The 16,362-nt window shown below is 42.5% G+C and overlaps 1 protein-coding gene across 1 annotated transcript in view; it reads left to right on the forward strand.

Moving 5' to 3' along the window:
• Window positions 1-2,912: 2,912 nt before the first annotated feature.
• Window positions 2,913-16,362, forward strand: part of LOC115200950 (angiotensin-converting enzyme) — a 28,880-nt gene continuing 15,430 nt past the window's right edge. The window contains exons 1-16 of the mRNA XM_029764097.1: window positions 2,913-3,435; window positions 7,432-7,599; window positions 7,820-7,907; window positions 8,751-8,894; window positions 9,042-9,233; window positions 9,590-9,687; window positions 9,937-10,106; window positions 10,225-10,448; window positions 10,759-10,903; window positions 11,046-11,144; window positions 11,762-11,884; window positions 12,134-12,345; window positions 13,289-13,425; window positions 13,700-13,858; window positions 14,062-14,149; window positions 16,145-16,288. Of these exons, the coding sequence (XP_029619957.1) occupies window positions 3,208-3,435; window positions 7,432-7,599; window positions 7,820-7,907; window positions 8,751-8,894; window positions 9,042-9,233; window positions 9,590-9,687; window positions 9,937-10,106; window positions 10,225-10,448; window positions 10,759-10,903; window positions 11,046-11,144; window positions 11,762-11,884; window positions 12,134-12,345; window positions 13,289-13,425; window positions 13,700-13,858; window positions 14,062-14,149; window positions 16,145-16,288 (2,419 nt within the window). The 5' untranslated portion in view covers window positions 2,913-3,207. The remainder of the gene's footprint in view (window positions 3,436-7,431; window positions 7,600-7,819; window positions 7,908-8,750; window positions 8,895-9,041; window positions 9,234-9,589; window positions 9,688-9,936; window positions 10,107-10,224; window positions 10,449-10,758; window positions 10,904-11,045; window positions 11,145-11,761; window positions 11,885-12,133; window positions 12,346-13,288; window positions 13,426-13,699; window positions 13,859-14,061; window positions 14,150-16,144; window positions 16,289-16,362) is intronic.

The following is a 16,362-nucleotide window of genomic DNA, read 5'->3' on the forward strand; positions in this document are numbered from 1 at the left end:
CGTGTTAGATCGGTGGAGATCCAGGTAAAGAACCGGACATATATCAGGCCAGTTGCCAGACTAATTCCTCTCCCTGAGATGACAGAGGACGGGGAGCAATGAGCCTTTTTTGAGGAGTGTGGAAATTAACCAATTTCCGGGGTGGCTGTAGAAAAAGCCCATGGAGTTGGTGGAATAATCCTTTAATTCATTGCCACTTACTCAGCTGGGCCAGGGGCGCTTTAATTAGGTCAGGTGGAAATGTCCGACAGATCTCTTGTGATATCCCCACAATGTTCTCACCAGACTGTTCCCACAACCTAATGAAACATTCTGGTAACCTTTAAAGAACAGACAACATGTTTTCTGGGAACATTCTTGCAACATTAGGTGAATGTTTTTTGCACACTAAAAGAAACCTTGTGTAATCATGTGCACAACTGGACAGTGTTTTGTGTTTTGGGAACATATCTTTTGTGATGTCCCCACAATATTCCCACCAGACTGTTCCCACAACCTAAAGAAACAATTTGGAAACCTTTAAAGAACAGACAAAATGTTTTCCGGGAATGTTCTTGAAACATCAGGGGAGTGTTTTATACAAACATTGTATAATCATCAGCATGACTGGATAGTTTTTGTGTTATGAGAACATTTGCCGCAACCTAACAAATGTTCTGGGAACTTTCACATAAACAATTTTGGTTTGCTGTGAAAACCTTACTGGTACATTGTGTTATTACATTACCTGGATACCTAAAGATAACTTTTGGAGAATGTTCTGTGGGGGTTGTTACAGATGTTGTTCACAATATTTTAGTGAATGTTAGGAGAACATTCCAAGGATATTTCATTAAAAAAATAAACTATAAAGATGTTATCAAAAACATTCTTTGAATATTTTTGGAATGTTATCATAATGTGAGATAAAACCCTAACTACTGTAGAACGTAATGGGAATCTTAGCTAATGTTCTGGGAATGTTGCCGGTTTGTTGGGAGGACTATAATTTCTGTTCCCTTAAGGAGGGAAACAAGGTACAACACCTGTTTGCCTCCGCCCCGCCCACTTCTGGGCTCGGTGAAGAGCGGTACCAAATTTAAGGAATGAATCCATGCCTCGGGTTTATCACCTGTGGAAGGTGGGGTTTCCAGTGAGGCATGGTGTTCATCGGCCTTCTAATGTTCTTCAGTAGAGAGCACAAACTCCCCATAGCTGTGTTGTACCTCATTTCCCTCCTTCAGGGAACAGTAGTTATAGTCATAACGGTATGATTCACACCACCTCTGAATAACCCATAAAATTGGTCATCTGTACAGAAGAGACCCAGTCAAAAACCCATTCTCTGGAAATGGTCTTGGGATGACATAGCTTTCATCAATGATTTTGCCAAGTCCCTATACGCCAGCACATTTTCAATATTCCCACATGTTGGGCACTTGCAGCCTCCATATCTAGGCTATTTTTCCTATGAATAGGCCTACCCCAGTTTTATTCTGATTGTGTAATAACGTGTTCTTTCTCCCTCTGATTTCCCCCATACCAGAGAAGCTGAACTAGGTTCTCTCATGTTGGCCAGCCCCCTCCCCCCTCATTGTCAGTTGCCGTGCAACAGCAAGTGACAGAGAGTTTAGCTTGCTGTACTACAGTCTGGATGACAGACAACTATCCAGAATATGGTGATAAAGACAGAATGAAAATCCCCTGCCTCTGCCTTTTCACACTCTCCTCCTCCCTCATCCTCTATTTTTATTGAGGACCTGACTGCTGTGCTGTCTCAGCTTTGTTGTGCTGTAGAGTAGCTGTTGTAACATCACTGTGAGAATGTGCTTTTAGAGTACCCTCCTCTAATACAGTACTGGGCCATTGTGCAGTTTTGACTATTGCTAGCTCCTTGTTCGCTCATCCAAGCACTCATACCTGTAGTGTTTTCAATGCTCCCTGATGGTCTCACTTATCGTTTTAGTGATTGTTAGCAGGGTCATTTTGTTACTGTTGTAATTTCTACACAGTTTATATCTGTTTTTACTCATCAAAGTAGGTCTTTTTCAAGAATAAAAAAAACACATTCCATTTAATCGCTGGCCATTGTTCTATCTAAAGTCTTTGATGAGGGAAACAAAAAAGACAGTATTAAACCTTGAATAAGATGAAAATGACAAGCTTTTCTTCCAAATTCTGTTTTGACTCTCAATACATGTAGAATTTAATCACAGATTGAGACAGGAGATTGTGTGATCCATAACTAGCCACAGTCAAAGAAAGCAAAAACAGCTTCTCATGAAAACAATTGAGAGTAACATTTTGTGACTTGTTACTATGCCCTTCTAAACCAATTAAGTCGTGAAGAAAATGCTTGTACTTTGCAGTATTATTGTTTTGCGCACAGCTAGCTAGTATGATGATATTACTCTGAAAATTGATATTTTTCTCTTTTGAGAGAAATAACACTGATGCTCTCATACAGTAGCTATAAGATGAGAGAGCTGTGAGGTCAGGGGGCTCTATAAGTGTGTACATAGAATCCCGTCTCACATATTGTATCTCTGTTTCACCCCCTTAACATCTACTCATATCTTCCCCTCCTCTCATTCTCTCACTTTGTATCTACCTCTTCCTGTTTCTCTCTCCCCACCTCCTCTCCCTCTCTCCCACTATCTTAGCCTCTCTCTCACTCTCTCTGTATCTTCCCCCTTTCTCTTCCCTCTCTCCCTCTACATGCTTTGGCTTTGGGCAAAAGAGCGAGTGCTTGCGATTCCAATCATTACTATTGGTAGGTAAAGGGGGGGTTAAAAAAGAGAAAGAGATACTGTTAATTAAAGAAAGAAAGAGAGAGACAGGTAAAGAAGGGTGTGAGGGGAAAGAAGAAAAGAGGGGTCTGGAAAGGGAGAGGAAAAAAAGAGAAAGAGATACTGTTAGTAAGTGTGCGGCAGGCAGTGCTGTGAAGTGGAAAGGGGAAGGCTGCAGAAAAGTGTGGGCTGGGTTAGACTGCTAGCTACTTAAAAGGAGCTGGCTGTGGCGGCTCAGCATTCGAGGAACAGACAGTGGCTGTAGGAGAAGAGAAGCAGGAGGGAGACTGGGATGAGAAAAAACCAGGGAAGGTGTTACTCTACTCTCCTCTCACTGCAACAAGTTCATTTTTAGGCACCTTCTCCTCCCTCCCTCCTTCTCCACTTTATTTTCTTGACTTTACTATCCTCTGATTGGAGAGACTGCTCTAGGGCCAGAATGGCCAGAATGCTTTGGGCAGCGGTGGTGCTGGTACTGCCACTCTTGGGACTCTGTCAATTTGTCCTGCCACCCGAGTGGGTGCCAGAGGACTACCCTGCCACAGAGGTCGGGGCTGAAAGCTTTGTCACTGCCTACAATACCACCGCCGAGCTTGTCACCTACCAAAACCAAGAGGCCAGCTGGACATACCAGACCAACATTACGGCCCACAACTCCAACAAAAAGGTAGGACTCCTCCCCCTTCCCCACTCTGCACACAGCACACAGAGGTGTTTCAATGAAAGGTTGACAGCAGTTGGATTAGTTAGTTGTTAGCCTCTTCAGTCCAGTGCGAACCATTATGTACTAGTTAGAGTTGTGGGTAACACTTTACTGTGGCCCTCCTTATGTATGCATCCATAAAGGCTTTGTAAATGTTGCATAGCTGTTATAAAGGCTTTATGAATGCATAAATAAGGAGGTGGGTACTGTAAAGTCTTACTCAGTTGTGTTTGTCAGGGCTAGACTGGTTCCTTGTATGACAACAGCACCCATAGAGGGATGTTTGTTGGGTTGAGCCCCGCATGGCTTTACAACCAACCCTATTCATCCTCATCCAAAATGATATGCTCAGTTCCTCCCATTTCTGCAAACTCAGCTTGTATGTTTTCTGAAATCATCAAAAGAACCCACACACATGTGGTTTGAGCGTCTCCGAGTCTTGAATGAAGCCCGAGGGGTGTGGGGTGTGTGTGGAGAGGGTAGAATGGGGCTTGTTGTTTTGTTAGATGCCTATAAGTTCAAATGCCTGATTATTTTCCAAGCATTGTACTGGTATTTGAGGAAAATGCAATTTCCCAGGTTGATGCATAACATGGACTTCCTAGTACAAACATTAGAGACACTGCAGTGCGGTTTCAATGGGACTTTTCAGAGTGGAGTAATGAGACATTTGCATGCTAGTGCCGCCTGCTTCTCTTTTACTGTTCCTCCCGTCTCACCATATGTTATCAGGAGACATTTGCATAACCGAATGGGCTGAGGAACAGTGTTAGCTAGAGACTGTGAACATTTTGAAAAAGTAAAGCCATCCAGGCAGCTGGAAGGATCAATGAAACTGCGGAGGTGTGAGGCAGTAATCTGTCGCTCTGAGAGAGAAACAAACACACACATACACACACATGCACAAACACGCATGTGCGCACATACACACACACAGACGCGCACCAGGCATCGAGCGTCTCCGCCAGTTATGAACGCTGTTATTCCCCACACATCAAACATTGGATCAAAGGGAATCAGGGGTTTCGGTGTTCTATAAGATCTGTCAGACAGAGGGTAGCCTTCCTGGTCTCTCTCCGAGTCTCCTCCCCGCAGGCTGTGACGATGAATTAGCATGACCCCCCATCACGCGAGAGAAAGGCCTATTGACTGGTGGGGATGTACTGTAATGTTAACAGCAACATTCCATTCAACTTGGGCTGGGCCTGGGATTCCTACGTCACTGAGTTAATCTTTGTCTCAGTCCTGTCGTAGTGGATTAGGCGAAAATCTGAAGCAAAAAATGTGCTGTTAAACTGTACCATGGTAAAGCATGGTAAGCAATTAAATTAGACTAGATGTATTCCCCTTGCACCTCTATGTGTACACACACACACACACACACACACACACACACACACACACACACACACACCTATGATAACCTTGCAGTCAAGTTATTTAATCTCATTTCAAATGAGCTCAGGCCGAGGAGAGCAAAGGATCAAACAGCAGTCAGATCAGTCCGGAGGGTTAATATCAAGTAGGCTCTAAAAAATGTAATGCTCGAAGATCACCACTGGTTGTGGGCATCAGTTACTTTGAAATGCGGATGAAATATCAACTATCCAAAAAGTACATGAAACGTGTGAACTCAGGGCTGTCAAAGCAGGTCCAAATCCACGGTGTGGTGCTTTCAAAGCGTCTTCTTTCACTTAACTTTCATAGCGCACAAATGAACGAAGCATTCGTTCTCCTCAGAAAATCTGAAATAATATGAAGCGAAGATACACAATAATTTATTTAGCCAAACACTGAGAGTACCATTTGAAATTGACTGAGATTGCTAGTTTTTCAGAATTCCAACGTTCTAATTGGATAGGAACATTTGACTAACTCGTGACAGGATATCTTTCCCTCCCCATTCCCCTTTTTACAAATTAACTTTCTCTTGATGAGCTTAACAAGAGTGGACCTTGGGCCCTTTGGTCAATGACACTATACTATACAGTCAGGGCCTCTGAATTACAGTCAAGCTTTCATAAGTGAGTGAACACATTCAACAGCCTTGAGAGAGAGAGAAAGGGGGAGAGGGAGAAATATACAGAGAAAAAGCGAGAGAGGAGGGGGGGTAGTCAACAGCTTTTCACCTTATCTTTATTATCCTATAGAAAAATAAAAAGAGAGAAGAGTTCAATCTGATGATATAATTGAGTGTGTGTGGCAGCAAAACCCAGTTTAAGAGAGGGAGAGAGTGGGAGAGAGATCAGAGTTAATGCCTCAACACTGTTACCAGTTTTCCGTCCAGCCCACTGTTAATAATCAGTGGCGGTAGAGACACAGTGGATAAGCTGGACCTCAATGAAAACATCACCTAACAGAAGCTACTGTCTTGTCAGCCCTGACAGGATGTCTATGTCCTGGGCTGTGACAGACAGCCCCAGTATCCTCCTGACAGTGACTCTATGCTTCTGTGGTTATGATACAAATAACACAACTAATGGACTGGAGGTCCTGTTGGAGAATCTTCAACCCCGAATACAGTGGACGTAGACAGAGTGCACCGAAAATTCCCTGTAGGAAATCACAAACAAGAAAGGCAGCTGGGGAACTAGTAGGTTTTCAATTTGAGTTTTTAATAGCGCGGCAAAAACAACAGTACCCAAATGGGTTAAATAAAAATGTATGGAGAATGCACAAAAATACACAAAGGGACCGTTTACAATGGGCCAGTCTACCCAGTCTAAGAACAAACACCCAGGAGGAAAAGGAGTTGCTTTGTGTTTTCCCCAAACATGATACCACAGTATAGGGAAACCCAAAACGACTGTAGCTTGTGGCATATTCACCCTAGGCCCACATTGGAGCACACATGGGTGTGTGACTGTGTGTCATCTTGAGGTTATCATTCTCCCTGTTTGGCCGTGTGTCATCTATCTTCGTTATCATACAGTACACCCTCTGTCGCTGGTGAGGCGTTCGCTCTACTGTAAAAACACTGTTAACCGATAACAAAACAACACCATCTAATCTGTTTGTAGTAGTCTAGTTCTTGGCAGTATCTGTTCTTGGCAGGTAAAACACGTAAACTGTCAGAAGTAGTCACTAAGGTGAACTGAGGCGGTTTGGCTAAAACCTCTCAACCCTTTGACGTATCTGTATTCCGCTTCAGTCAGTGTCATAATGGACAGGATAACATGTTATGTGCTATGTGTGTAATGCCTTGACTGGCCCTGTCTTCCAGCATCCCTCATGTATCAGCATTATCATACAGCACAGCACAATGTTGAATTGACTGCATTCTACTCTATAGTGGCCTTCCAGGATGATGTCAAGGACAGGTCTCACGTCTCATATTATGAGTTTACGTACTGCCTGCGTAGTAAGAGCAAGAGAACTGTATAATGCCTGTGTGCTGTCCTTGAACTGTGAGTGATGCTGCCACTTTCCTAGTTAAGTAGCCGTCTCCACTCCTTAATAAGATGCATACGGAACTTTTTGATCCGGCGGGCCAGGGTTCTCTAGTCTTTATACTCCCACTCAACCCCTGAGCTCTGACTGTTGTCACAAAGAGGGCCTTCTGGCCCACAGCTAACTGTCATGATCCCCATGAATATTCAATATGCTGTGGGCCTTTGCTTGGGATTTAGTGCAATGCAATCAGTCTTACGACACTAGACCAGAAGTAGGGAGTAAGACAAATACAGTAGGAAAATGATCATGTGAGTGGCCATGATATAGAAAGGGAGACTGCGCAGTTAGTGGATTCCTTGTTTCTGGGAATTAGTTTTGTAATGGCTATTCATAGTTTTCTGAACAAAATATACAGCATCATCAATTTCCCAAATGATTGGATGTCAACGGTACCTGTGTGTTCTACTTCCAACTTGGGCCGTGACTACTCAAGATACAGGATGCTGTGACGTGAGGGCCGTTGGGCTGCTACACTATAGTAACCCCGCCACCTGTCTGTGGTTACAGGTGGAATCTGATGGGTTAAAGCAGGCCTTCACCGAAGCCTGGGGGAAGAAGGCCAAAGAAACCTTCTCCGATGTGCTGGTGGCCACCTTTAATGATACTCTGCGGAGGCGTATCAAGAAGATCAACATTCTGGGAGCGGCTAACTTACCTGCAGGAGAAAGACATGAGGTCAGTCTCATATTGTTTACATCTTTTTAGAGGAGCGCTATTACAAGCTTTGAGTTAGACTCACAATTAAATGTTGTGATACTGAAATGTCAACATGTCTGTAGCAGATTTTATAAAACGTAATATGTTTAGTTCGGCTGTTGTAGGAGAGCATCAGGAAGGTCTGAATGGATTCAGAGAGCCATTTTGTCTTTTCACAATCTCCTTATTCTTTACCCAGTACAACGTCATACTAAGCAAGATGTCTGAAATATACTCTACTGCCAAAGTGTGTCCAAAGCCAGATGAATGCTGGTCTCTTGAGCCAGGTGAGTGGCTGTCTTCGTGTAATTACAGTTATAATTGCAATCTTATGCTTATTGTAAAAAAAAATGAGGGAACGTTAAGGGAAGAAGGAATAACAAATTAGGAAAAGGATGAGGGTGATTACTTTGAAGAGGTCTCTGGAGGAAGCGGTTCAATTGAAGCTCTTTAGGAACATTGAAATGGCCTACTACTGGTCATTACTACGGTGCAGAGCCCGCTGACTTCATAAGTCATTCCCAATTACCTAAGTGTTGGTTTAAACCCTGTTTTGGGAAACCCTGCCCTACTGTAACACATACTGTGTGTTACAGTATACTGTGTGTTACAGTACAAATTCAGCTTACATTTCAATCTAGATCATGGAAATGGTTTCTGTTAATGTGTTTACACTCTAAAATTAGAGTCCACTTCCCCCAGATGATTCCTCATTTTACAATCTACTAAAGTTAACATTGGGTGGTCCAGGGTCCCTCATCACAAAACAACGGCAGCCGTTGGATTACCAAACTCACTTTGTTCAGTGGCCTTCAACTTCCCTCTTTCCTCACCTTCACTTCCCATACCCAACCTGTAAAATATATGTGTTGTTTTTAGGCCACTATCTGCCTCCGTCGCATCATCATAACTCAAGGCTAATCTCTTAGCAAATGTATATTGTAGGCACCTCTCCCACTGAGAGGAGAGCATGAAGTCATCTAAACACTTCTACACCTCATTGTTTAAGAAAAGTTAAGAAAACTACCATTGTTCTCTTTCTGTTGGCATCATTTGGAAATCCAGAAGTCCCCTGTGTAGGGAGTTTCTGTGTTCTGTAACTGAGGGTCTCTTTGACTTTGCCTCCACAGAGCTGACAGAGATCATGGCCAACTCACGGAGCTACAAGACACTGCTGTACGCTTGGGAGGGTTGGCACAATGCATCGGGTGTGCCACTCAAGGCAGAGTATCCAAAGTTTGTGGAGCTTAGCAACAAGGCCTATAAAGCTGATGGTAAAAATATCACGTTGACCTTACATATGGTTAAACCCCACAACTGTGTCATTGTGAATGTCACTATTTTAGCAGTAAGTTTGGTCCATGGTTGTAGTAAGGGAGACAGAGGAGAGGTTGAGAAACATATGGTTGTGTTCTCTCTAGGTTTTGATGACACGGGAGCATACTGGCGTTCGTGGTACGAGTCAAAGACTTTTGAGAGTGACCTGGAGGCTATTTACAAACAGATACAGCCGCTTTACCAGAATCTTCACGCCTTTGTGCGCCGCAAGCTCTACAACCACTACGGCCCGAAATACATCAATCTTAAAGGACCTATCCCTGCTCATCTGCTAGGTGAGTTTACCTTTGAATTTCTTTTTGAACTTATAGCCAATGCAAAATGTTCAATCGCTAATTTATCAGCTGTTTTGTCAACTTAATCTCACTCCGTCAAAGCTTAGCATTCATTTTAGGTAGGGCCCTGACTTTTTCCTGACCACTTGGCCCTGACCTGGGCCCTTCTTATAGACGTTACTATCAGACACATAATGTAGGTTAGAACAGGCCCTGCGGTTTCCTGGTCACGTAGTCAGGAAACATCAGATGCTAGCTATAGCCCATTGCTCACAGTGTTTGTGAATAGGGAGGCTCTGCCAGTAGATTTATTAAGCCTCTGGCTAATGCTAAGTGCCTGTGCTTCATTTCTTCAGGAAACATGTGGGCGCAAACCTGGAACAACATCTATGGCATGATGATCCCCTTCCCCAGCAAACCCAATGTGGACGTGACAGATGAAATGATGGCTCAAGTAAGCTGGTGAAATTGGAGAATTGGCTATCAGCTCAGTTTACATGTAGATCACTGGGTGGGAAATAGTTGAAAGTTAAGAAATGGCAATATATTTAAAAACAATATCTAAAAGAGTTTGTTAAAAATAAAATCCCAAACTCTTGTCTAGCCCAGTTGAAATAATTTGTACCAACTCAAAATTAATCCATTGAAAGTATATCTAAGCTTGGCTGTATATACCTGAAATACAATGATTTCCTCCTCCTAGAACTGGAATGCTACTCATATGTTCCGGGTGGCTGAGGAGTTCTTCACCTCCCTGGGCCTCATCAAAATGCCCCAAGAGTTCTGGGACAAGTCTATGTTGGAGAAGCCAGAAAATCGGGAGGTGGTGTGCCACGCATCTGCCTGGGACTTCTACAATAGAAAGGACTTCAGGTGAGCAAGTGGAAATGGGGTTATGGAAATTAACTCTGGAGTCGAGAAAAGAGAGGCTTCAGTTACCCGATGCTATGAAGATGAAATGTCTTCATATGTGATGTTTCCTCACATTCAGGATCAAACAGTGCACCACAGTCAACATGCAGCAGCTTTTCACAGTGCACCACGAGATGGGCCATGTTGAATACTATTTGCAGTACAAGGAACTGCCTTATAGCTTCCGCCGCGGGGCTAACCCAGGTTTCCATGAGGCAATTGGTGACGTCATGTCCCTCTCTGTGTCCACGCCTAAGCATCTGGCCAGCATCGGCCTATTGCCCAATGCGACCAATGACAACGGTACGCAAAGATATATCTATGGCACACGGTTATAAAACAATTCGATTTTTGGTGGTTAGTAAGTTAGTAGGTACAGTGTTGCCAAGTAAGCAACTAACTAAGTAGCTAAGTAAAGTAAGTAAGAAAGTAAATGAGTAAGTAGTATGAAAGTAGTAGCTTAAGTAAGAAAGTAAGTTAGTACGTAAGTTAGTAAGTAGTTATTTAGTTAGTTACCTACTTACTTAGTTACTTAGTGAGTAAGTTACTTAGTTACTTAGTTATTGTGGTGGTTATTATTTTTTGTATGATTTAATTGGCTTGTTCATTGTAGAGAGCGACATCAACTACCTGCTGAAGATGGCTCTGGAGAAGATGGCCTTTCTTCCCTTCGGCTATCTCATTGACCAGTGGAGGTGGAGTGTGTTTAGTGGGCGCACCCCCCCAGAGCGCTACAACGCAGACTGGTGGCACCTCAGGTAAGTGCCAAGAAAAGATTTAACATGACGAAAGTTTGTGGAGGGAAATTGTTTATATCCAAGATAATAGTACATTTTATACAATGGGAATATGTTTTAAAAAAAACATTGTCATTTTGTCTTCCCTTGTTCACTTTTCAAGGACAAAATACCAGGGTATCTGTCCTCCCACCAAACGCACAGAGGAGCACATGGATGCTGGAGCAAAATACCACATTCCAGGAAACACCCCATACATCAGGTTGGATTCTTTTTCAAACCATCTCACTCACTTCTTTCCTCATATCCACATACAGGTATATTCTCATTGATGATTATTATGCATATACACTTCAGGAATAAAGACCACTGAGGGAATATAAATATTACAAATACGAATTGATTAATAAAAAATCGATCCTCAAATGTCATCAATCCTCAAACATTCCCAGAACATTAGCTAAGATTCACATTAAGTTATAATTTGGGTTTTATCTAACATTAGGATGATAGCCTCCCAAAAACATTGAAATAATGTTTTTGATAACATATTTTTTTAACAAAATAAATGTAATGTTTTAAACGAAATATCCTTGGAATGTTCTCCTAACATTCACTAAAATGGGAACTTTTAAAATGTTTTTTGCACCCCAAAATAAATATTGTATAATCATCTGGACAGTTCATATTTTGTGATATCCCCACAATGATTCCATAAGACTATTCCCACAACCTAATGAAATATTTTGGGAACCTTTAAAGAACAGACAAAATGTGTTCTGGGAGCGTTCTTGCAATATCAGGCGAATGTTTTATGCAAACAAACCAATTTTGGTTTGCTGGGATGATTGATTCAAGATGTTGTTTGGTCTCCTGCAGATACTTTGTGAGCTTCATTCTGCAGTTCCAGTTCCACAAGAAGCTATGTCAGGCAGCCAATCAGAGTGGACCCCTGCACACATGTGACATCTACCAGTCCAAGGAGGCGGGAAAGATTTTAGAGTATGTGTTCTGTTATTGCCTCTCTTAGAACATTCATTACAGCCATATTAACAATGGTGTTACCTGATCAAGTTAAGAGATGAGACACAAAATATATTTAATCTCAAATGACCCTAAGATATAGTTCCCCCCTAACTGAATCAGTCATAAAACATTGTCCCTAGACTTGCTAAAGCTAAACCATACAAAGCTACATTAGTAAATGAGGCTTAACACATTTCCCTACATGGCCTCTGTTGAATTTGAAAGGACGGTCCTTAAATCCGGAGAATCAAAGCCCTGGACACAGGTGCTCCAGGAAGCCGTCGGAACAAACAAGATGGATGCCAGTGCCCTGATGGAATACTTTGGTCCCATCATCACATGGCTGGAGGAACAGAACGCAGCGACGAATGAGACCCTGGGCTGGCCAGACTTTAACTGGGTTCCACCCGTACCAGAGGGCTACCCCGAGGATATTGGTAAGCCAGTAAACAGGTTAAACCGAAGGAGGAGGAGGATTTTTCCATCAAATAAAACATGGAGAATTCCAAAAGTCAACCTTTAAATTTGGTGGAGGAAAATGATCATCTTTCAATGTGATTTATATGGTTATTGATGATATAACTGATGACAAGTGCACTATAATTAGCTTTTCAACATGGTTACTTTGCATTGGAAGAAGTCTGCCCCTCCTACTTTTGGCAGATGGATCAACGTTTTTTCCCCACTTGATTGATTGATTCATTTTATTTGTCAGAAAATTAAAAAACATATATACACACAATACAAAGATTCAAACAGGAAAATATCAAATTCAGTTTATACGATTGTAGGACAAATTGAGGAAAATCTTAATCTATAATCTTTTGTTTTGTTAGATTTTTTAATTTATTTAACTATTTATTCTAATTTATTTATTTGTGTATTCATTTTGTTTCTTCTTTTTTATTTCATTTTCATTTTCTGACTAAGAACTGTGTTACAAACTCTATACCAACTATCTATAATTCTAATATGAACACTTCATTGTTGGTGATTCATCTATTTTTGTCGTTGATTGATTCCACTTAAATTTTGATGAAATTGTAGGCAGTGCAATTATTATTGTGATTGTTGTAATGGTTATTATCAATGAACTTGATAACGATAATAATGTTTGTTACTGGTGGTGGGTATTTTTTCCATTGTTTGGACATTACATTTAGAACTCTCATTGTTGCAAACTAAATTGAAACCTCATGCTGAAAATCAATAAAAAGATTCTTCAAACAAATTCACTTCTCTCTTAAATCATGCATGGATGTCACTGGAAGATGAACTTGCATACAAATTCAAGCTATACCCTCAGATCTTAAGTTAGAAACAGGCCACAGTCACATAGCCATGTAGCTTAAATGTACCTGTACCTTTCTCTTTACCTAGACAAGATTGCAGATGAGGTGCAGGCTAAGAAGTTCCTGGAAGATTACAACAGCACTGCGGAGGGGGTCTGGAATGCCTACACTGAAGCATCGTGGGCCTACAACACTGACATCAATGAGGAGAACAAGCAGAACATGGTAAGAGTTGGGTCTGGTGTCTTAATGGAGCATCGCCCTCGCTCATACTGTACACATTGGCAATTGGCTTTCACACAACTAACCCACAGCTCAAAAACCGCTCTTAGTATTCATGAACCAGGGTTTGGAGGAGCTACAGGATGAGCAGGCTTTTGTTCCAGCCCAGCATTAACACACTAGATTCTACTGCACATCCTGCAGATTTTCTGACACATTTCTTGCACTTGGACAAATCAATGAACCGTTGTGACGAGTGAGTGTATTCTGTCTCCAGCTGCAAAAGAACTTGGACATGTCTATCCACACACTGACCTACGGAAAAGAGGCCCGCAAATATGACACCACAGACTTTCAGGATGGTTCTGTGAAGCGTATCATGAAGAAACTCAGTGACATCGAAAGAGCAGGACTTCCCGACGAGGAACTGAAAGAGGTAAGAACGGGTTGTGTGCTTTTATTGACCCAATACCTTCAAGATGATCCACTGTTCACTGACAAAATCAAGGGCAAAATCACACAGTACATTAACCTCAATCGTTAATGAAATTATTCTACAGCTATTTAACAGGTACGTAGGACTATACATTTTTTCTAGGGCAGTTGCAAGTTCTTATGCTGTTGATTGTTTTTTATTAGTACAACAATCTGCTGGCGAACATGGAAACCAAGTACAGTGTGGCTGAGGTGTGCAGAGCTAATGGGACTTGCCATCCACTGGACCCAGGTAAGATCCCACAATACACTTGCTCAATCCTATGCCTGGTTCAGGGCACTAAAACACTTACCTAATTAAAAGATGCATATATTGTCCATTTTTCTAACTGGTTTGTATTATTAGTCCATGTGATATTTGTTTTACATCCAAGATATATATATACACTGCTCAAAAAAATCAAGGGGACACTAAAATAACACATCCTAGATCTGAATGAATGAAATAATCTTATTAAATACTTTTTTCTTTACATAGTTGAATGTGCTGACAACAAAATCACACAAAAATAATCAATGGAAATCCAATTTATTAACCCATGGAGGTCTGGATTTGGAGTCACACTCAAAATTAAAGTGGAAAACCACACTTACAGGCTGATCCAACTTTGATGTAATGTCCTTAAAACAAGTCAAAATGAGGCTCAGTAGTGTGTGTGGCCTCCACGTGCCTGTATGACCTCCCTACAACGCCTGGGCATGCTCCTGATGAGGTGGCGGATGGTCTCCTGAGGGATCTCCTACCAGACCTGGACCAAAGCATCCGCCAACTCCTGGACGGTCTGTGGTGCAACGTGTCGTTGGTGGATGGAGCGAGACATGATGTCCCAGATGTGCTCAATTGGATTCAGGTCTGGGGAACGGGCGGGCCAGTCCATAGCATCAATGCCTTCCTCTTGCAGGAACTGCTGACACACTCCAGCCACATGAGGTCTAGCATTGTCTTGCATTAGGAGGAACCCAGGGCCAACCGCACCAGCATATGGACTCACAAGGGGTCTGAGGATCTCATCTCGGTACCTAATGGCAGTCAGGCTACCTCTGGCGAGCACATGGAGGGCTGTGCGGCCCCCCAAAGAAATGCCACCCCACACCATGACTGACCCACCGCCAAACCGGTCATGCTGGAGGATGTTGCAGGCAGCAGAACGTTCTCCATGGCGTCTCCAGACTCTGTCACGTCTGTCACATGTGCTCAGTGTGAACCTGCTTCATCTGTGAAGAGCACAGGGCGCCAGTGCCGAATTTGCCAATCTTGGTGTTCTCTGGCAAATGCAAAACGTCCTGCACAGTGTTGGGCTGTAAGCACAACCCCCACCTGTGGACGTCGGGCCCTCATACCACCCTCATGGAGTCTGTTTCTGACCGTTTGAGCAGACACATGCACATTTGTGGCCTGCTGGAGGTCATTTTGCAAGGCTCTGGCAGTGCTCCTCCTGCTCCTCCTTGCACAAAGGCAGAGGTAGCGGTCCTGCTGCTGGGTTGTTGCCCTCCTACGGCCTCCTCCATGTCTCCTGATGTACTGGCCTGTCTCCTGGTAGCGCCTCCATGCTCTGGACACTACGCTGACAGACACAGCAAACCTTCTTGCCACAACTCCGTCTCGTGCTACCACTAGAGTGAAAGCACCGCCAGCATTCAAAAGTGACCAAAACATCAGCCAGGAAGCATAGGAACTGAGAAGTGGTCTTTGGTCACCACCTGCAGAACCACTCCTTTATTGGGGGTGTCTTGCTAATTGCCTATAATTTCCACCTGTTGTCTATTCCATTTGCACAACAGCATGTGAAATTTATTGTCAATCAGTGTTGCTTCCTAAGTGGACAGTTTGATTTCACAGAAGTGTGATTGACTTGGAGTTACATTGTGTTGTTTAAGTGTTCCCTTTATTTTTTTGAGCAGTATATATATATTATATATATATATATATATAACAACTTATCTAGATAACATTTGACAAAAGAGGTGGCAACTAACTCAGCAAAACCAGACAAATATGAAACTTCAAAGAGGTTTGTCTCAGTTTTTTTAACTGTGGTCATGTGGTCAAGAGACACAAACTTTTTTAAATGGTTGGTCTGGGTCTTGTTTTTTTCACATTTTTGGGTCTTGATCTCATCATGGTCTTTATACACTTGTTCTGGGTCTCAAATGGTTGCGTCTGATCTTGGTCTGAGTCTCGAGAGTTCTGGTCTTGACTCTTTCTCTGGTTTGTGTCTTGTTTCAGACCTCCAGCAGATTATGGCTGAGTCCAGAGACTATGATGAGCTGTTATTTGCCTGGCAGGGCTGGAGAAACGCCTCTGGCAGAGAACTGCGACAGGACTACAAGAGATATGTTCAACTGGCCAACAAAGCTGCCACTCTTAATGGTAAGGTCTTCAAAATAACAGACCCAAAGACATTTCTACAGAGGCTGGCAGTTGGTAGGTTTTCTAATTAGTCC

The sequence above is a fragment of the Salmo trutta genome, chromosome 10 (genome assembly GCF_901001165.1).
Source record: "Salmo trutta chromosome 10, fSalTru1.1, whole genome shotgun sequence".
Lineage (NCBI taxonomy): Eukaryota > Metazoa > Chordata > Actinopteri > Salmoniformes > Salmonidae > Salmo > Salmo trutta.